The 17,459-nt window shown below is 37.7% G+C and overlaps 2 protein-coding genes across 2 annotated transcripts in view; one reads left to right on the forward strand and one right to left on the reverse strand.

Annotated features, from left to right (window-relative positions):
- The first annotated feature begins 244 nt into the window (after positions 1–244).
- On the forward strand, positions 245–9,432 carry LOC129440666 (hyaluronan and proteoglycan link protein 1). Its single transcript, XM_055200156.2, has 4 exons — positions 245–478; positions 6,539–6,868; positions 7,552–7,854; positions 7,948–9,432. Exons 1-4 carry the CDS (start codon positions 424–426, stop codon positions 8,235–8,237), a joined length of 978 nt encoding a protein of 325 aa, XP_055056131.2. The 5' UTR covers positions 245–423; the 3' UTR covers positions 8,238–9,432.
- Positions 9,433–15,014: 5,582 nt separating this feature from the next.
- LOC129440665 (uncharacterized) overlaps positions 15,015–17,459 on the reverse strand; it is a 35,500-nt gene continuing 33,055 nt past the window's right edge. The window contains exons 14-15 of the mRNA XM_055200155.2: positions 16,638–16,820; positions 15,015–16,512 (exon numbers count right to left, since the gene is read on the reverse strand). Of these exons, the coding sequence (XP_055056130.2) occupies positions 16,415–16,512; positions 16,638–16,820 (281 nt within the window). The 3' untranslated portion in view covers positions 15,015–16,414. The remainder of the gene's footprint in view (positions 16,513–16,637; positions 16,821–17,459) is intronic.

Below are 17,459 nucleotides of genomic sequence, written 5' to 3' on the forward strand. Positions count from 1 at the left end.
AGTTCTTTGCATAATAGGCTTATTTAAACCTGTCTAAGTATGATGCAGGACTCATAAACCACACATTGCAGAATGCAAAAGCCCCATGGAGGAGAATGAATGGCAGAAAGAGAAGCAGATGAACTGTTCTTAAATGGGGGAGCCCACACCAAAAGTAGGGTGATGGGCTTCATCTCTCTCTCTCTAATGGGAGGGGGAGTGGCTACAATTGACCAACGCTTCAATATAAGCCCTTTGTATGGACCTCTAAGGAGCCCAAACCTTTTTGTGGCACAACTACCAACACCTTCACCTCTACATCGACAACAAGAGAGAAAAATAATTCTTTATCTGCACTCTCCTGATTTCATTTATTTTTTATTCTGCAATCTTTAAATCTTTTGCTTTTCCAGTAAAGAGGCCTTTAGGCAAAGAACATAAAAGATGATCTCTCTGTTTTCATTGATATTGGTTTTCTTTGCATTTGCTGAGGCAGAAGGTAAGAACCATTTATGATCCTTGTGCATGAACAGAATTTGTGCAATTGATGAGTACAACCTAAATAGAATAGAATAGAATAGAATAGAATAGAATAGAATAGAATAGAATAATGTAATGTAATGTAATCTTATATAATATAATGTAATTAATAGCATATCATATAACTGCTCTAGAAATGCATAGAAAATTAGTCTGGTGAGAATTAAATATTGTTTAAAATAATAATGATTAGATTACTTATTGTAATTATTTACTTGTATAAATGCAATAACTGTAAAATGTAATAGGGTCTTTTGTCCAATCACACTACAGAAAAGAATAGGATTTAATTGTAATATTCCACTATTCATATGTAAAATTGTGCAAGACTCCGCCCCCTGTGCTACCAATAAACATTAAAACCTGTTCTGATGACTATATCTGTGTACAGACGTAATACTCTTTGCTCTGTGCAAAATGTTTTTGGTCTTTTCAGCCAGGAGATAAGTGGTGATGACAGCTTGTGCTGAGAAACCACAAAGTGGACTTTTATATACCCCACATACAGCTGTATGATTGAAACTGTGGCCGTTGCCAGATCCACTGATTTAAAGTCACTGTAGCTACAGTAAGGCCACTGAATGTACTGTGCTGTATGTAATCTGACAGGAACTAGAGTAATATTAACAGCCCCTGACACTGCAAGGAGCCCCTTGCTGATCAGAGTCCAAATGACTTTTTTTCCCTAATAGGTTGTAAAATCAGCTGTAAAGTCGCTTACATTGGGTTAAGGCTAGGTCTGGGCTGGGGCTGAGGGAGAAGAGGTGTGAAAGGAGTGAAAGTTTTCTATAGTCTGGGGCTTTTAGTGGTTGCTCAAGACAGATCTGATTCATGGGTACCCTGTTAAAGCCATAATGCAATCATTAGTCATGCTTGGCTGAGTATAGGGGTGTGCTTGAGGAAGAAAATGGGTGTGTGTGTGTGATGAGAGAGAGAGAGAAAGACAGAGAGAGGGAAAGAGAGAGAGACATCTCTAAATTTCAGTGTAATGAGTGCAACGGTTTTGAGATGGGGAGCCATGCATCTGTGTGCAATAACTCATATTTATGCATCATTCTGACCACTTACTCAGCAAAGTTTAGGAAGTAGAGTTTAGCCATCAGGATTGCCAGACAAATGGTTAAGGGAGTGAATACACACATACACAGATGTGGTGGGCTAGTCAATGTTTTGTGTATCTCACACAGAGGATTTTTGTAATGTTTTTGCATTACACAGACACCTTTGAAAGATGCACTCAAGATATGAATGGGTGCTAAACATATGTATTACATTACCTTTTTGAATGAGTTAATGTCAATTCTAATCTTTTTTATTTACTTTACACCTGTTTCTAATGACATTATTATACAATGTTTTCTCCAAAGCAACTTGCTGTACAGTGCATTCAAGCTGTACATTTCTTATCAATGTGTGTGTTACCTGGGATTTGAACCCATGATCTTTCTGTTACTAAAACAATGCTATGCCAACATACATTTACTGCTGCTTTTCGTCCTTTGAAACTGTTTCTTTATTTACACTTGTTTCTATTTTCTTTATAATAGATTACAAAAATATACAGAATAATATTATTGCAATCTTGTAATCCTTGTATTAATGTAATATGTCCTGCCTTACAGCAAATTGCTGTCATTGGTGATAGGGTAAGAGACACTAAAATATTTAAACCACCACGGTGCTACCATTTTCTGAGGCAAGAGCAAACAATTTCCCTTTATTTGCCTAGAAACGGAAATAAAGGGTGGGTGAAAATGGGGGAAGGGTACCACTGGGGTTAGTGGGAAAAGAGTATATGGACAAGGTTATGGCTTTGTGGTTTTGGGTTGAAATGTAAGAGTTTAAGCCAAACTGATGCAAATCCCACTGTTCACATTAGCAAAAAATAATGCATATAATGTAGTATATTTTTGCCAAATAAAGAGAGCTCTCTCTCTCTCTCTCTCTCTCTCTCTCTCTCTCTTTCTCTCTCACACATAGAGTATAAACATTTAAGTGTGGAGTGTTAATACAAGAACATTTTTTATTTAAAAACTGCACTGGCTGTCATCACTTTGAGTCTGCTTAATCTTTTAATGAAAGATTTGTCCAATGTTTCCAGTTTGTAACTTTGACTCTCTCCTAGTGAGTTTATTAGAATAAAAGAGAGTGAGAGAGTATTCATGGTGTTAATGAATCTATTAGCTTCTAGAGTTTTCATTAGGTCTTGCAACAGGGGAGTTTCTTTGAATGTTGGATAAGAGGGGACTGAGGTAATGTAAGGTAAGTTTGAAGCAGAAGGCAAATGCCTTGGGTGTTTGCTAATGATTCACATATCAGGTTCAAACATGTGGAAAAGGTTTTCTTAGTTGGCTTCTCAACTTAGTTTTCCTGGTGGGAAGAGCTTTGGTGGGCTTCAGGCAGACTGCGGTCACAATATTCAGTAGTGTAATGTTTAGTTATACAATACAACACATGTTATTTACATGCATAACAGAGCTTTTGCACGTGTCATAAAATGTTCTGTGAAAGTGACAATCTAAAGGGCCGGTTATAATTTTTGCCGCGTGCGTGCGAGCTGGAAGCATTTAAAGTATACTCAACTCCAGCTACATATGAATGGCAGTGTTCGACACGTACACAATACAAATGATTTCTTATTCAAATTATTACTTTACCAGGCTGTCAGGGCAGCACTGATTCGTGACATTTACAGTACCTTTAAAAATTTAGGATGAATGATGAAAAATAGCAAATCCACAACCTAGAAGAAAACAACAAGGAACAGTAATCAAACATTATGGCCATGAAAATGCTTCACAGCTTTCTGTTCTTGGAAGAATTGAAAATAAAAGAAAAAACGATGGTGTATTGCCTTAGCATGGTTTGTAGTGGAGTATCTCAATATTTTCTTGCACATGCACTGTTGTACGCAGAACGACTGCGGACCCTCTTGATGACGAAAATGACGTCAGTGGCCCTAGTATACGTTCGGCTTAAGGGCGCACTCACACTATCCAAACCGCAGTTTGGTTAAACGTGTCCTGGCCAGGCGCATAACGTAGTGTGATTGGAGAGATGTCAATTGCGGCATCTGCCTTCATTAAAGGCGGAGTCCACGATGTTTGAAAGCCAATGTTGATATTTGAATTCACCTAAACAAACACGCCCCTACCCCAATAGAATCTGGACCTTCTGTTGATAGACCCGCCCCACACATACACAACCCGGCAAGGATGTCGGTTAGTAGACACGCTCCTTACTGCTGATTGGCTACAAGTGTGTTTTGGCAGTCGGCCCGTCTCCTTTTCCCAAGCGTTTTTCAAACATCGTGGACTCCGCCTTTAAAGCCTTATGATGCACGCAGCAGGGTTATGACGGTGTAGGCTACGCGTCGGTTTTCATATATAATTCTGCGTTGTCGTCCGCGTCGACGTGCAAACACTCATGCAGACCGCTGGTAGGCAGTATCCACGCCTGTAACCACAGTATCAGCGCGACCGTCAATGAACAAGCAATTTGGCCAGTTTAACCCACAAACGAAGAAACAGCAAATTGTTGTGTATGTTTTGAGAAGACCAGCAGTGATGGAAGTAAATAAACAGTGACTTTTGTTGCAGTTTTGAGTTAAATCACTCCTCAACTTGTCCCATCTTTGTTCTCACCATCGCAAACGGAAATACCTATGACGCCGTTTTTTTACCTGATGGGAGGGGTTCTAGTAGACCAATCACAGCGCTTGAGGTCTGCGTAGAACTGACGCGCTGTTAAAAAGTTTGCGAGGTAGACCTCAGGCTACTCAGAGCTACGCTCATGCTACGGCATAGACCTTATGCATGACTATAAATTGGACTTAAGCAATACGATGTGAGAGGGCATGTGAGGAGGCTGTGTGTCATCGCACACCAAATGACTCAGAATAAAAAACACAGACTTAACATTACGCTGGGCACCAGTGTTAAGAGAGCGCTTTACTTCCCGTTTTCTTCGAAACAATCACATTCTAATGACGAAAGTGCCCCCGGGCTCGGATCGCTCATAGTACAGTGTGAGTGCGTGCTTCTGGGGTAGGGAGGTGGGAAAGTTGTGCTGGGGCACGGTTTGGTGGGGTTAGCCCTAATTACAGAGGCACATACACTCACCCAATAGATTATTATGAACACCTGTTCAATTTCTCCTTAATGTAATTATCTAATCAACCAATCACATGGCAGTTGCTTTTATGCACTTAGGGGTGTGGTCCTGGTCAAGACAATCTCCTGAACTCCAAACTGAATGTCAGAATGGGAAAGAAAAGTGATTTAAGCAATTTTGAGCGTGGCATGATTGTTGGTGCCAGACGGGCCGGTGTGAGTATTTCACAATCTGCTCAGTTACTGGAATTTTCGCGCACAACTATTACTAGTGTTTACAAAGAATGGTGTAAAAAGGGAAAAACATCCAGTATGCGGCAGTCCTGTGGGCAAGAATGCCTTGATGATGCTAAAGGTCAGGGGAGAATGTGCCGACTGATTCAAGCTGATATAAGAGCAACTTTGACTGAAATAAGCAATCGTTACAACCGAGGTATGCAGCATAGCATTTGCGAAGCTACAACACACACAACCTTGAGGCGGATGGGCTACAACAGCAGAAGACCCCACCGGGCACCACTCATCTCCACTAGAAATAGGAAAAAGAGGCTACAATTAGGACAAGCTAACAAAAACAGATGAAGACTGGAAAAATGTTGCCTGGTCTGATGAGTCTCGATTTCGGTTGAGACATTCAGATGGTAGAGTCAGAATTTGGCGTTAACAGAATGAGAACATGGGTCCATCATACCTTGTTACCACTGTGCAGGCTGGTGGTGGTGGTGGTGTAATGGTGTGGGAAATGTTTCCTTGGCCCACTTTAGGCCCCTTAGTGCCAATTGGGCATTGTTTAAATTCCACAGCCTACCTGAGCATTGTTTCTGACCATGTCCATCCCTTTTTGACCACCATGTACCCATTCTCTATTGGCTACTTCCAGTAGCATAATGCACCATGTCACAAAGCTCGAATCATTTCAAATTGGTTTCTTGAACATGGCAATGAGTTCACTCTACTAACATGACCTCCACAGTCATCAGATCTCAACCCAATAGAGCATCTTTGGGATGTGGTGGAACGAGAGCTTTGTGCCCTGGATGTGCATCCCACAAATCTCCATCAACTGCAAGATGCTATCCTATCAATATGGGCCAACATTTCTAAAGAATGCTTTCAGCACCTTGTTGAATCAATGCCACGTAGAATTAAGGCAGTTCTGAAGGCGAAAGAGGGTCAAACACATTATTAGTATGGTGTTCCTAATAATCCTTAGGTAAGTGTATGTGATTGTTTAGACAAATTCTGTACCTCAAAATCAAATGTCAATCAGTAGTTTTCTTGACTTAGAACACGAAGACCTTAACAAAAAATATATGCCTGGAAAAACATTTACATGGTAAATGGACTGCATTTATATAGCGCTTTTAACAGTCCTTTGGCCATCCAAGGCACTTTACAAATTTGCCTCACATTGACCCACTCACTAACAGTGGTGTCAGCCTTGCAATTCACCATCCAGCTCATCGAAAATAGTTGGGGTTAGGTGTCTTGCTCAAGGACACCTTTGTCAGGTAGAGCCGGGGATTGAACCACCAACCTTCCGGTTTGTAAACAACCTACATGAACCACTGAGCCACTGTCGCCCCATTCACATTTAGGCATTTAGTAAACGCTTTTGTCCAAAGCAACTTACAAAGATTAGGAAAAAACAAAAGCAATGTGTCATAGGGAGGCAATAGTACAAATGGTGCTTATAACAAGATACAAGTTTTCACTATTTCTAAACAATACCTGTTCAAGAGAAAAGAAAGAATTTATTTGGGTCTTGAAGATACAACGTCCCATACGTATGAGTGGAATGAAAACTTTGAGTAAATGGTGGTGTAATAATTACTTAACAGTCTTATCCAATAAGACATTCAATACTTAGACACCCTTGTGAGAAATCTCAATTTGCTTCGTTTCAGATCATGAATCAAAGGTCACGGTCTATGCCAACAGAGGTGACAACATTACTCTGCCTTGTCACCTGGAAAACATGACCCCTATATTCGGAAGCAGAATCAAGTGGAGCAAAGTTGTAGATGACAATTCAGAAACTGATGTACTTATCGACTTGGGAATCTTCTCGAAGACCTATGGAGATTTCCTGGACCGTGTTTACCTGCTGAAGGCAGATAATAGTGATGCATCCTTGGTCATCACTGATTTAGATGTGAAAGATTACGGCACGTACAAATGTGAGATTGCGAACGGCATGCATGACAAAGTCATTGAAGTGGACCTCAAATTACAAGGTAACTTAATTTTGTTCCTGCATGGCAAGCCTGATGTAGTAGATTTATTTAGGAAACACTTTAAAAGGACATGCAAATAAATCAAAACCTTTAAATATTGGCTCAACTATATATTTGCCATATGTCTTTGCTCTGGCTGTTTTGACCAGACATCAAAAACACAGCATGGTGTCCACACCATGCATTTCAACTGTGAGTTTTGTGTCATATACAAACATATCACAAGCTCAAACTGCAATTTAGTGCTTTAAATCTGAAGACAATCTTCTTTTTACTGCCACTTCTTATTTACTTATTCTCCAGTAACATCTCATAGTTCTTGCTCTTGGCTAAGACCACCATTGCAGACCGGCTTCCAGAAAAAAATGGGAATCTTTATACAGAGAAGTGAGATGCATGAGCATAATAATTAAGGCTGACAGAACTGGCTGTTGTAAACATTGAAACGTAGAAGTAGAACATTGAAAAACCTGCAAGTAATTTTCTCTTGCTTTAAAATTAGTTAGTTATGGAGCTGCACTGTGTAACTTTTAAACTAAGCAAAGAAGAACTGTGAAAAGATAATAGGTTTTTATTAATATCACTCATTTTTATTTCTTGATGGTTCATAACATGATTCCATTAAAGCAGTGCAATGTTTAACTCAGTTGAAACTTTAGGAGAAAATTCACTTTTTTCCACAGGGGTTGTTTTCCCATATTCGCCTCGTCTGGGGCGTTACAACCTCAACTTCACTGATGCCAAGGCTGTGTGTCTGGAGCAGGATGCTGTTTTGGCCTCCTTTGAGCAGCTCTATGAGGCATGGAGAGGTGGTCTGGATTGGTGCAATGCTGGCTGGCTTAGTGATGGAACTGTGCAGTATCCAATCACCAAACCCAGAGAGCCGTGCGGAGGATCGCTGTCAAAAGCTGGACTGATAAGCTATGGCCGGCAGCACAAGTCCAATAGTCGCTATGATGTCTTCTGCTTCACAGCCGGGCTTACAGGTGAGTTAAACAATTGACATTTCTAATTTCTACTTCCATATGGTGTGCATTTCACAAATTTAATACCCTTTATGTACCCCCTGAAAATCAAAGGAAGATTCTACTACCTGATCCAGCCTCAGAAGTTGACCTATGACGAGGCCGTGGAGGCATGCAAGAAAAACGGAGCCGAGATCGCAAAGGTGGGCCATATGTTCGCTGCCTGGAAGGTGCTGGGATACGACCGTTGCGATGCAGGTTGGCTGGCTGATGGTAGCGTTCGTTACCCTATCTCCAGGCCCCGGAAGAACTGCAGTCCCACAGAGGCTGCAGTTCGCTTTGTTGGTTTTCCTGACAAAAAGCAGAAGCTTTATGGTGTTTACTGTTACAAACCTCATCAGTGAACTTCTGCACTGCACATCAAAGCTTATGAAGGAAGTTTTGCATGAAACCGCCATAACTGTGACACTTATTAGGGATGTAGTAACGACTAGTTTCATACTGTAACATTCTCTATAGCCATTTGCTTATGTCTCATTTACTTTTTATATACAGTCAATTTATACATCATACATATTAACAACAGAATAACAAAAACTGCATTTGGTAGAGACAGTCAACCAAAAGAAGTTAGAGTCACAATTTCAATAAAAATGTGTTAAGAAATAAGTTAAATATGAGTTTGTAATAGTTTTTTTGTGACTTTGGAATATTATATTTAAATATTACTAAACATTAGACAAAAGTTGTTCAGACATGCCCAAAATGAAAAGCAAATGTCATTGTAAATGGACCTGACATTTTTTTTATTTCTTAATGTGTTATTTTTTTCTTTATAATATCAATATATTTTTATTGTGTTGCGATTCATGTTAGCTATACATTAAAGGGGGTAGTTACCCAAATCACACAGTTGACGGTAACCACTTACTAACATAGTATTTGTTTTTCCTACTATGAAGGTCAATAGGGACTGTCATCTGTGTGCTTATCAAAATACCTTCAGTTGTGTTCAAAGTTTGAAAAAAGGAAATGATGACATAACTTTCCTTTTTGGGTGAACTATCCCTTTAACTAAATACAATATTTTTACCATGACCCTTATTTTATACTTATCTGCTTCATATAGTATATAACTATGTTTGAACTCATACGATTGTGTTTAAATATGTTCCTCCCTGACCATTTCATCACAGTCAGTGCCTGAATTTGTCAAACTGCTAATGATTCAGTGGAATGTATTGTTTGGTAGAGAACTGATAGAGACACATGAGAATCTTTCAGATTTTAAGACTAGCTTGAGCCTTGTAGTTGCTTAAGTGTAAATCACTCCAAATACAAGACAAATGCTTCTAATGTCAGGCATAGTGTGATGGACTTAAAAGCATAAATGAGATATTTGTTTACCAATGAGTGCAACCTTTATGTCTTGCCACATTTGATAAATGTACAGTAGGTTAGGGGAGGAAAGACTGTCCACCTGTAACTAAACTGCAAAACCTACAGTGCACTTAGTTGAGATTTTGCACGAAATATCTTTTTTTAATGCAGTGTACCATTTCAAAATCATATGAAAAATAAAAAACAATAAAAATTGAATGACTTTGGATTTATTCACTAAACAGTGGTTTTAATCCTACAGTGCCTATTAGTAGGAATTTTGAAGGTCTTGCTGAGTGTGCAATGCATGCTACAGTAAAAATGCCATTGACTCTGGATGCACTACATTTTCATTATTTTTTTATTGAAATAACTTGAAATTAGCTGCATGGGTAGATTTGACAACAGACAGACACTTTTTTTAGTCCTTGGAAAACAGGAGAAAACTTAATCAGCATTTATGGTGTAGCCCTTATCCATTTGTACCATTTTGTTTGAGTAAAAGATTATTTCTAAAGAACATTAGAAATCCTTTATATGTTTCTGTGAATATATTAACTGCATACGTTTTGCTTTATTTTGAATAGAACATCTTTCAGATCTATCAGAACCTAAGAGTTTTGCAAAACATGTAGGAAATGCTCCAGTTACAAATGAAAATGTTCTGTTACTTGCAAATCAGTATCATTTGTTTAACATGACAGAATTGTGATTTTTGTCGTAAAAAATGAGTGTACAAATAATAAATGGAAAACTTATGTGTTAAAGGACAGTCAAACAGCAGTATCCACAGGGGATTAATATGTGTTGAATTATAATATGCCAGTGAGACACAAAAACATGATGTGCATGATGTCTATCATCTGTGTTTTTCTTTTTACATTGTGACTTTTAACAAGTTATGCAACAATACTAAGTGCAATGTAACAATATGTAGTACAGTAAAGTTTGGTTGTTTTGAATCCATACTTGGGTAAAATATGGACAAGCCTAACTGCTGGGTTTGTTTGGAATCATTGCTGTGTCACATACTGTAGGTTAATTTAAACCAAACAGCTTGATTTGTTAATTGTTTACCAGGCTGCGGGTGAATCAGCTCTTTGTGCCTTCTAACGTCTCATAATTAGTCCTCATTTATGTCCAAGAGACTCAATAATAATCTTTTACATTCAATCCTTTAATCTTTCATATTTAAAAGCTTTTTTGTGCTGCTGCGCATTCATGTATGTGCACGTTGTCGTCCCGTTTAGGCGCATATTACTAATGCGCTCTTTAAATAACAAAAAAATATATATTGCGCCATTGACTTTAGACCAAGTTTTTGTTGGTCAATGGCGTAGTCTATTTTAGTTACCTCAAAATAGCAACGCGCCAACAATGCGCCTGAACACACCTCGTTTTCAGACCAGAACGCCCATGGGCGCAAAAGGGGGTGCAAATGCATTTGCTATTTAAACAACGCGGCGCTAAACGTGAAAATTATAATTGCGCAGGATGGAAAATAGCAAATGACACTTGCGTCGCGCATTGTGCCGGGTGTAAGATAGAGCCCCTTCTGTGTGGTATATTTCCTTACATTGATGTTTCCAATGTCACTAGAGATTACACATACACTGAAAAAAAACACTGCTGTATTTTGTCATGATTCATGAGGTGTAGAATCCAATCTCACGAGTTTTCATGCAAAACAACTGATAAACCTCACAAGACAGAAAAGATGGCGTCACAGGGACAAAACGTACCAGCACAGGACACCAAACACAAGGGCACAAATAGGGGAGTAAATGATAAGTGTGCAGGTCACATGAATAAACTAATAAAAACATAAGTTAACCAAGAAAAGAGGAGGCGGGGTCAGAAGATGAGACAGGGGCTGTTTCTCACTTTCAAGGATACTTCATTGGCAGCACTTCCTTCAGAGGCTAGGCGAGGCTCCTCTTCAGAATTTGGAGAACACGTAAATAGAACAGGCTACCAAGTGGACGTCATTGCGTCATTACGTCAGTAAAAAGGTGTGCTTTCGGTGCTGCGTGGTAATTTTAGAGCGCAAAGAGCGCGAAGGATACACAAGCATGCTTTCCTGTATATGGGATATTTTTCGAACGAAGGACTTGGTTGCAATTCCGAGGATCCTCGACATTGGAACAGTCCTTCGACAGATGTCGATGATGTAGCATCCTCGAAATTCTGGCTTCCGAGGATCCTTCCTTGACATTGAGAAACAGCCAGGAAAGCACATACGCCTTAATCAGCCTGCCGCCATGTTGATTCCAAAACGAGGCTGTAAGGGATGGACGTCCAGAGCGTGCGCTTTAAACCTATTGTTTTGTACTGGGATGCTGTTCATTCAGCCATCAAAACACAGCAAATACATGATTTTAAACATTTCCACAGAACAAAGAACCTCGGAAATCATGGATTGTTAATATGAAAAGGGATGTATAACCTAACTTTGAGATAAGCGCAGCGCAATGTATACATAAAATCTGTTGTATCATCAGCCTGTTTTCTAATCACAAATTTTTTATGTTTTAACCATGCTTACTTTTCTTTAAAACACTAATCTAGTCCTATAAATAAGTACATATCTCCAATTCGTACAGATTACAAAAACGCAAGGCATGACTACATTGAATACTTTGGACTTCGGAGGCATGAAGGCAGCTCAGAGAGAGACTTTCGGACACACTTCAAAGGCAGCGTGGTTGAAATATAAACAGAGAGCACATTTGTGATAACTAATCACATATTTGAAAACTATAATACTAATTTCTCCCTAGAAATGCAATTAAAAGGTGTAAAAAGTGAAAATCGACCTTTATTTACACTAAATTTGTGCTCCAGTCGCTTCCTTGGCCGCCATTTTATTTTTTCACTCGAAGAACTCGACCATGCTTGACCAATCACATTGTACGCACATGCATAGGTATCTCAGAAGACAGGAAGTAAACCTAAACTTGAATTCGGACATGCCTTCCTGCCTTGAAAGCTGCCTCAGAAGGCAGCAATTTAGAGTTTTCGGACGCATTCGATGTATTTTCTGTGTTGAATGACCAGCATCATGATTCAAAACAAAAGGTCGAAAGCTGAATAAGGCATATGGCCTGGTGAAAACAATCGAGACCATGTGCTACCACACAAAACACTGTAACGCTGTAATGATCCTGCCACAAAGAGCAAAAACTATTACAAGAAGGCAGGACCATGACAGTTTTTAACCCATGCTGGGTAAATATTGTACAGAACACGCTGTTGGGTTGAAATTACACAATTCTGGGTTGTTTCAACCTATCTTCTTGGTTATTACAACCCAGTGTTGGGCAACAATAACCCAGCATTGGGTAATTTCTATCCAATCGGTGTGTTCTGTCCAAAATTTACCCAGCATGGGTTAAAGACAACCAAGCAGTTTTTAGAGTGCATACATAAGTCTTATTTCAAAAAATATTTTTTCTCTCACAGGTTTCCTGCGATTTAATGCTACACATGGCTGAAATTTCTTCCTGTCACATTATCCAAGTAGAACTGTGACCTTGCAGTTTTCCTACCAGGCCTTGTTAACCTCACAGCTGATTTTAGACTAACTTTTGAAACCTTAGCCAGATTTATGATTAACTTTCATGTTCAACAATGGTGGCTGTTGCCTCTTTTTTATGTTCCATGGAATATGATCACCTATTAGGGCGCTTGTAACAGGCGTCTCAATCGTTGTGCTGCTAAGTGGGGGGGGGGCTGTTTATAATGATAAGTCTGCCATTAGAACAGCAATATAATAATCGTACAAGTAAAAGAGTGTAACAAGGCAAAAACAGACATAAAACAGTAGCTACAACTGCTTAGTAATACTAGCAGTCTATGCTAATACCGGGTGATACGGGTTAAAAGAACGTCACATATAGTTTAGCTATTGGATATTGTCAAAGGAATGTATTTAAATATTGAATTTTGAATATAGAATTTTGAGACAAAACAAATGATCAACTCGACAGAGCTCCAAACTTAATCAAGCAGCATTGGCCAATTTATACAAATAAAAAATATAATAAATATTGATATTATAATATTATAATTTACGTATATATATATATTAGCAGTTTTGTCCTAATTTTACATTTAATACAGAACACTAAGGGGTTATTTTTTTTAATAATAATAATAATAATAATAATAATAATAATAATAATAATAACAAACTTTCTTTTCTATAGCGCCTTTAAAAGTAGCATCTTAAAGTGCTTCACAGAAGAAAAAAAATGAGACATACAATTATACAAACAATATGTAAGGGATAATGTAGAGGCAGCCGGTAGTTATTGGGAAATAAGCCCCGACAGTGTGACACTGAAGGGGCTTATTTCCCAATAACTACCGGCTGTCTCTACATTATCCCGCTTATTACACGGCTACTTGCCACATAAGAAAAAAAACTGGACATGAATATAAATTTGAAACATTTTATTGGCATATTTGTTTTAAATTAACATTTTTATCCTTCCGCGAAACTTTGCACAGATGCATAAAATGATCGCAATACCTTATTAAGATCCTCTGCTTCATACTTGTCTCCATTTTTTCTCTTTTAGCCAGTCTTTGAGAAGTTTTAATGCCCATTCTGTATTTTTTTGTGTGTCAAGTTCAGTCTCGGTAAGCTGTCTGTCTCTTGTCGTGGTTGTCCATAGTGTTTGTCACAAGATGGCGCCAAACAAACAGTAATCTTTATTGATCTTTATTGGCGCGGAGCGATTTTACTCGTGCAAGTAGTCCGGCTATGCGTTATTATTTTGGAGCGGTTATTATTCGAAAAGAACGAACCTGCAAATGTCTCAACTGACCAATCAGAATCAAGCATTCCAGAGAGCCGTGTAATAAATTAAAATAAATAAGATACAAAAACACACCAATTAAGAACATACTATCAAAAATAGGAAGTTAAAAAATTATTCATTTTCAAGTAAAAGTTACCCTAAAGAAATACGCTTTAAGGGAGGATTTAAAACACTAAGAGATTATGCTTGCCTAATCCGAACAGGCAAGGAATTCCAGAGTCTTGGAGCGACTGAAGAAAATGCCCTTCACCCATCGATTTTTAACGGGTATGTGGGACTAAAAAAGGCCAGTTTCCGAAGAGTGGAGAGCATGCACAGGTGTGTTGATGGTTCAAAGCTACATAGTGAGGAGCCAATCCGATCAATGCTTTGTAGGTAAGCCTGAGAACTTTAAAATCCATCCGAAATCTGACAGGGAGCCAATGTAAAGACTCCAAGATTGGAGTGATGTGTTCCCTTGTCCTGGTACCAGATTTGAGCAGCATAATGTTGAACCAGCTGTAATTTATTTAGGGTAGCGTATGAGACCCCAACCAGCAATGTGTGTTGAAATACTTTTTTAACCATACAAAATACTGTGACATTGTAACTGTAATATATTCTAACATTGTGATAAATAACACTTATGGTCAATTTTTCTTTTTATTGCTGTGTTTTGCCGTTTGCTAACTTCTCTTTGATAAAAATAAGTTTTTCATTAGTTTTGTTATTTGCACAGCTGATTAAGGATGTTATGGCAAAGGCTGAAGCTTCAGCTAACTTTACATTCCCAGATGGTTGAACTGTTTGCATGTGTTAACAACTAAATCGTTCTTATGTCAAAAAGTTGATATCAGAATTGTTAACATTCTTTATTACTGTAACATAATTATTTATTTATGAGAGAAAACCATTGCAGCTGCTAACACAGATGCACTCAACATCATTCAATTGTGTCTGGTAAAATCCTTCAGACTTTTGAGTTCTTTTGTTAGTGAAACTCCTCCATCTGGTGGTCCGCAATGGCACAGCTGAAGAATTGCATAAATTCACTAAAAATGGAGCTGGTGCGCTGCATTTAATTGCTGTGAATTAGTGTTTTATTTAGAATATTATTTACATTATATAGATTTTATGTCAGTAAAAAATTAATTAAATTTCATATGATCAATACAAAACATGAATCACAGCCCACAAATAAGTATTGTTAACTAGAAGCATCACTGTGTAAAACTTTCCCCCAAAGTTGCTTCATATCACAACTGAAAAGAATTCAAAATTTAATAAACTTTGCATTTATGGTGACACATTTCATAGACAATCAAGTTTAACAAAAAAAGTTATAATATAAATATATAAAAAGATATGTGCAGTTTCACAACAAAACAGACAACTAACAAAAATTTCAAAGAACAGATGCATGGGCCTAAACAAATGGCTGATCATTATTAATAAGTTATGAAGCACAACAAACTGTAGAGTCAAAGCTGTTAATGTAAATATTCCTTTGGTCCACTGATACACCCCAAATTTCATCACACTATTCATATTTCACATGTAAGTTGCAATTATACTAGTCACATCAAAGACAGTGAGTGACATAAACTGTGTTCTAACATAATTCATTCTGACAGTGTGCAGTTTGGCTAAGTTACAGTATATCCTCAGCACATGAGTAAAGCAACAAGAAGACAGAGAGCAGCAAAAGAAATAAATTATAGGCATCATGTTAAAAAGGCATTTGTTCAAGTCTTTTAAGCATCTCACAAAGTACATTCTCTTCAAAGTAGTATAAAATCGTCCAAGGAAAATAAAGGCTAAATTTTGCTGTAATTTTTGGTACTGAAATTCTTTGGTTTTTAGATTTAAAAACTGTTGGATTTTAAATAATGTGAAACAGGATATTCATTGTAAACACTTAAAAGAGACATCAAACAGATAAGATAATAAATAATATAAAATCTACATGGCTTTTCATGTCATTGTCATTTAAGTGTTTAAATGCATTGAAATATACTGCATTTTAGGATATCAAAACATTCCACCGGATGCAATTTATGATATTATCAGTTTCATTTATATGTGGATTTTGGATTATAAAGGCACTGTGTGTTTCCAAGTAAAAACAGAATTAGTTGGAAGGTAGATCAAACAGTCTTTTTTTTCAGAGGCCAGCTGAATGTGAGTCCTTTATGCTTAAAAAAAAATCATTTCTTTAGAAAACTGTTTGATTCCAGTGATATCCCACTCTATGTTGAATGTTGTGTTGTCCTTTTCATTTTCATTTCACCTAGCAAGCAGGTCCGTCGTCATAAGCTATCAAAAATATACTGGGAGGGCTCGGTTTCCAACTACTTTTGTGTCCGATAATGTAATGCACCATAGTAATGGTGTCGTCAGGGTATATCAGCAGATGTTTCTATAGATCTCTTTTGATGGCGATAAAGGCTGTATGTGTTATGTCTTCTTGCATAACTCCTTTGAAAGTTGGATGCTAGAAGGAAAAACATGTGCATTAAAATCACACATTTTATTGTAAATGAAATTTCCGGTAATTATTTTGAGAATTATTTTCACAGAATTGTTTCATCATGAAAAAGGATTTTTACAGATACTTACGACTCATGCAGGAAATTCTGGGAAGATCCCACGAACCATCTCCTCTGCAGCGAATTGTGGGAACATGTCTTTGGATAAAACCATCTATGCAATGGTACCTGATCAAGGAATTTATCTCATAGCTTGGACGTGCCTGTCCAAATGTGCGGGCATTATGGACCACAGGTGGCTGACTGCAAGACACTATGGAGAAAGACAAGAATTTTAAACATTATTAATAGAGTGATTATTGTTCATGTGGCTTAATTTGTACACTGTAAATCAACATATATTTTTTACATGTTATGTCAACTTTTTAACTCAAAACATTTGAATTGAATTGCAAAATTGAATTGAAAAAGTTGTTTTAACTCTTCTTGCTTTTTTTACAGTGCATTGCTTTGGCAGTGCTTTGTGGTAAGGTTGTAGCTTTAATTCCCAGGGAACACACATATTACACTGTCAAAATGGTCCCTAGCTTTAACTGAGGCAGTATCCTTTCTAAAAGTACACATTTGTACCTAAAGATTACATATTGGTACTGGTAGCTGAAAAGTGCATCTTGGTAAATACAAATGTACATGGTACTTATTAAGACCTTTGTAAAGGGTCCTGCCCCAGTGACAGCTATAAGGAATATTTTTGGATCTTTTTCTGATAGTGTATGCAATGCAGTGTAATTTGCTTTGAATGAAAGCGTAAATGTTTACTATATTGAAAGTTCTGCTTTCATCTTACAGAATATAAACTGCCAAAAATGTGCATTCACATTTACGGTTGCACATTTTTAAAGTTTGGGTTTCCTCAGAATTGAACCCATGACCTTGACGTTGTTAGTATCTA

This window comes from Misgurnus anguillicaudatus, chromosome 22 (genome assembly GCF_027580225.2).
Source record: "Misgurnus anguillicaudatus chromosome 22, ASM2758022v2, whole genome shotgun sequence".
Taxonomy (NCBI): Eukaryota; Metazoa; Chordata; class Actinopteri; order Cypriniformes; family Cobitidae; genus Misgurnus; species Misgurnus anguillicaudatus.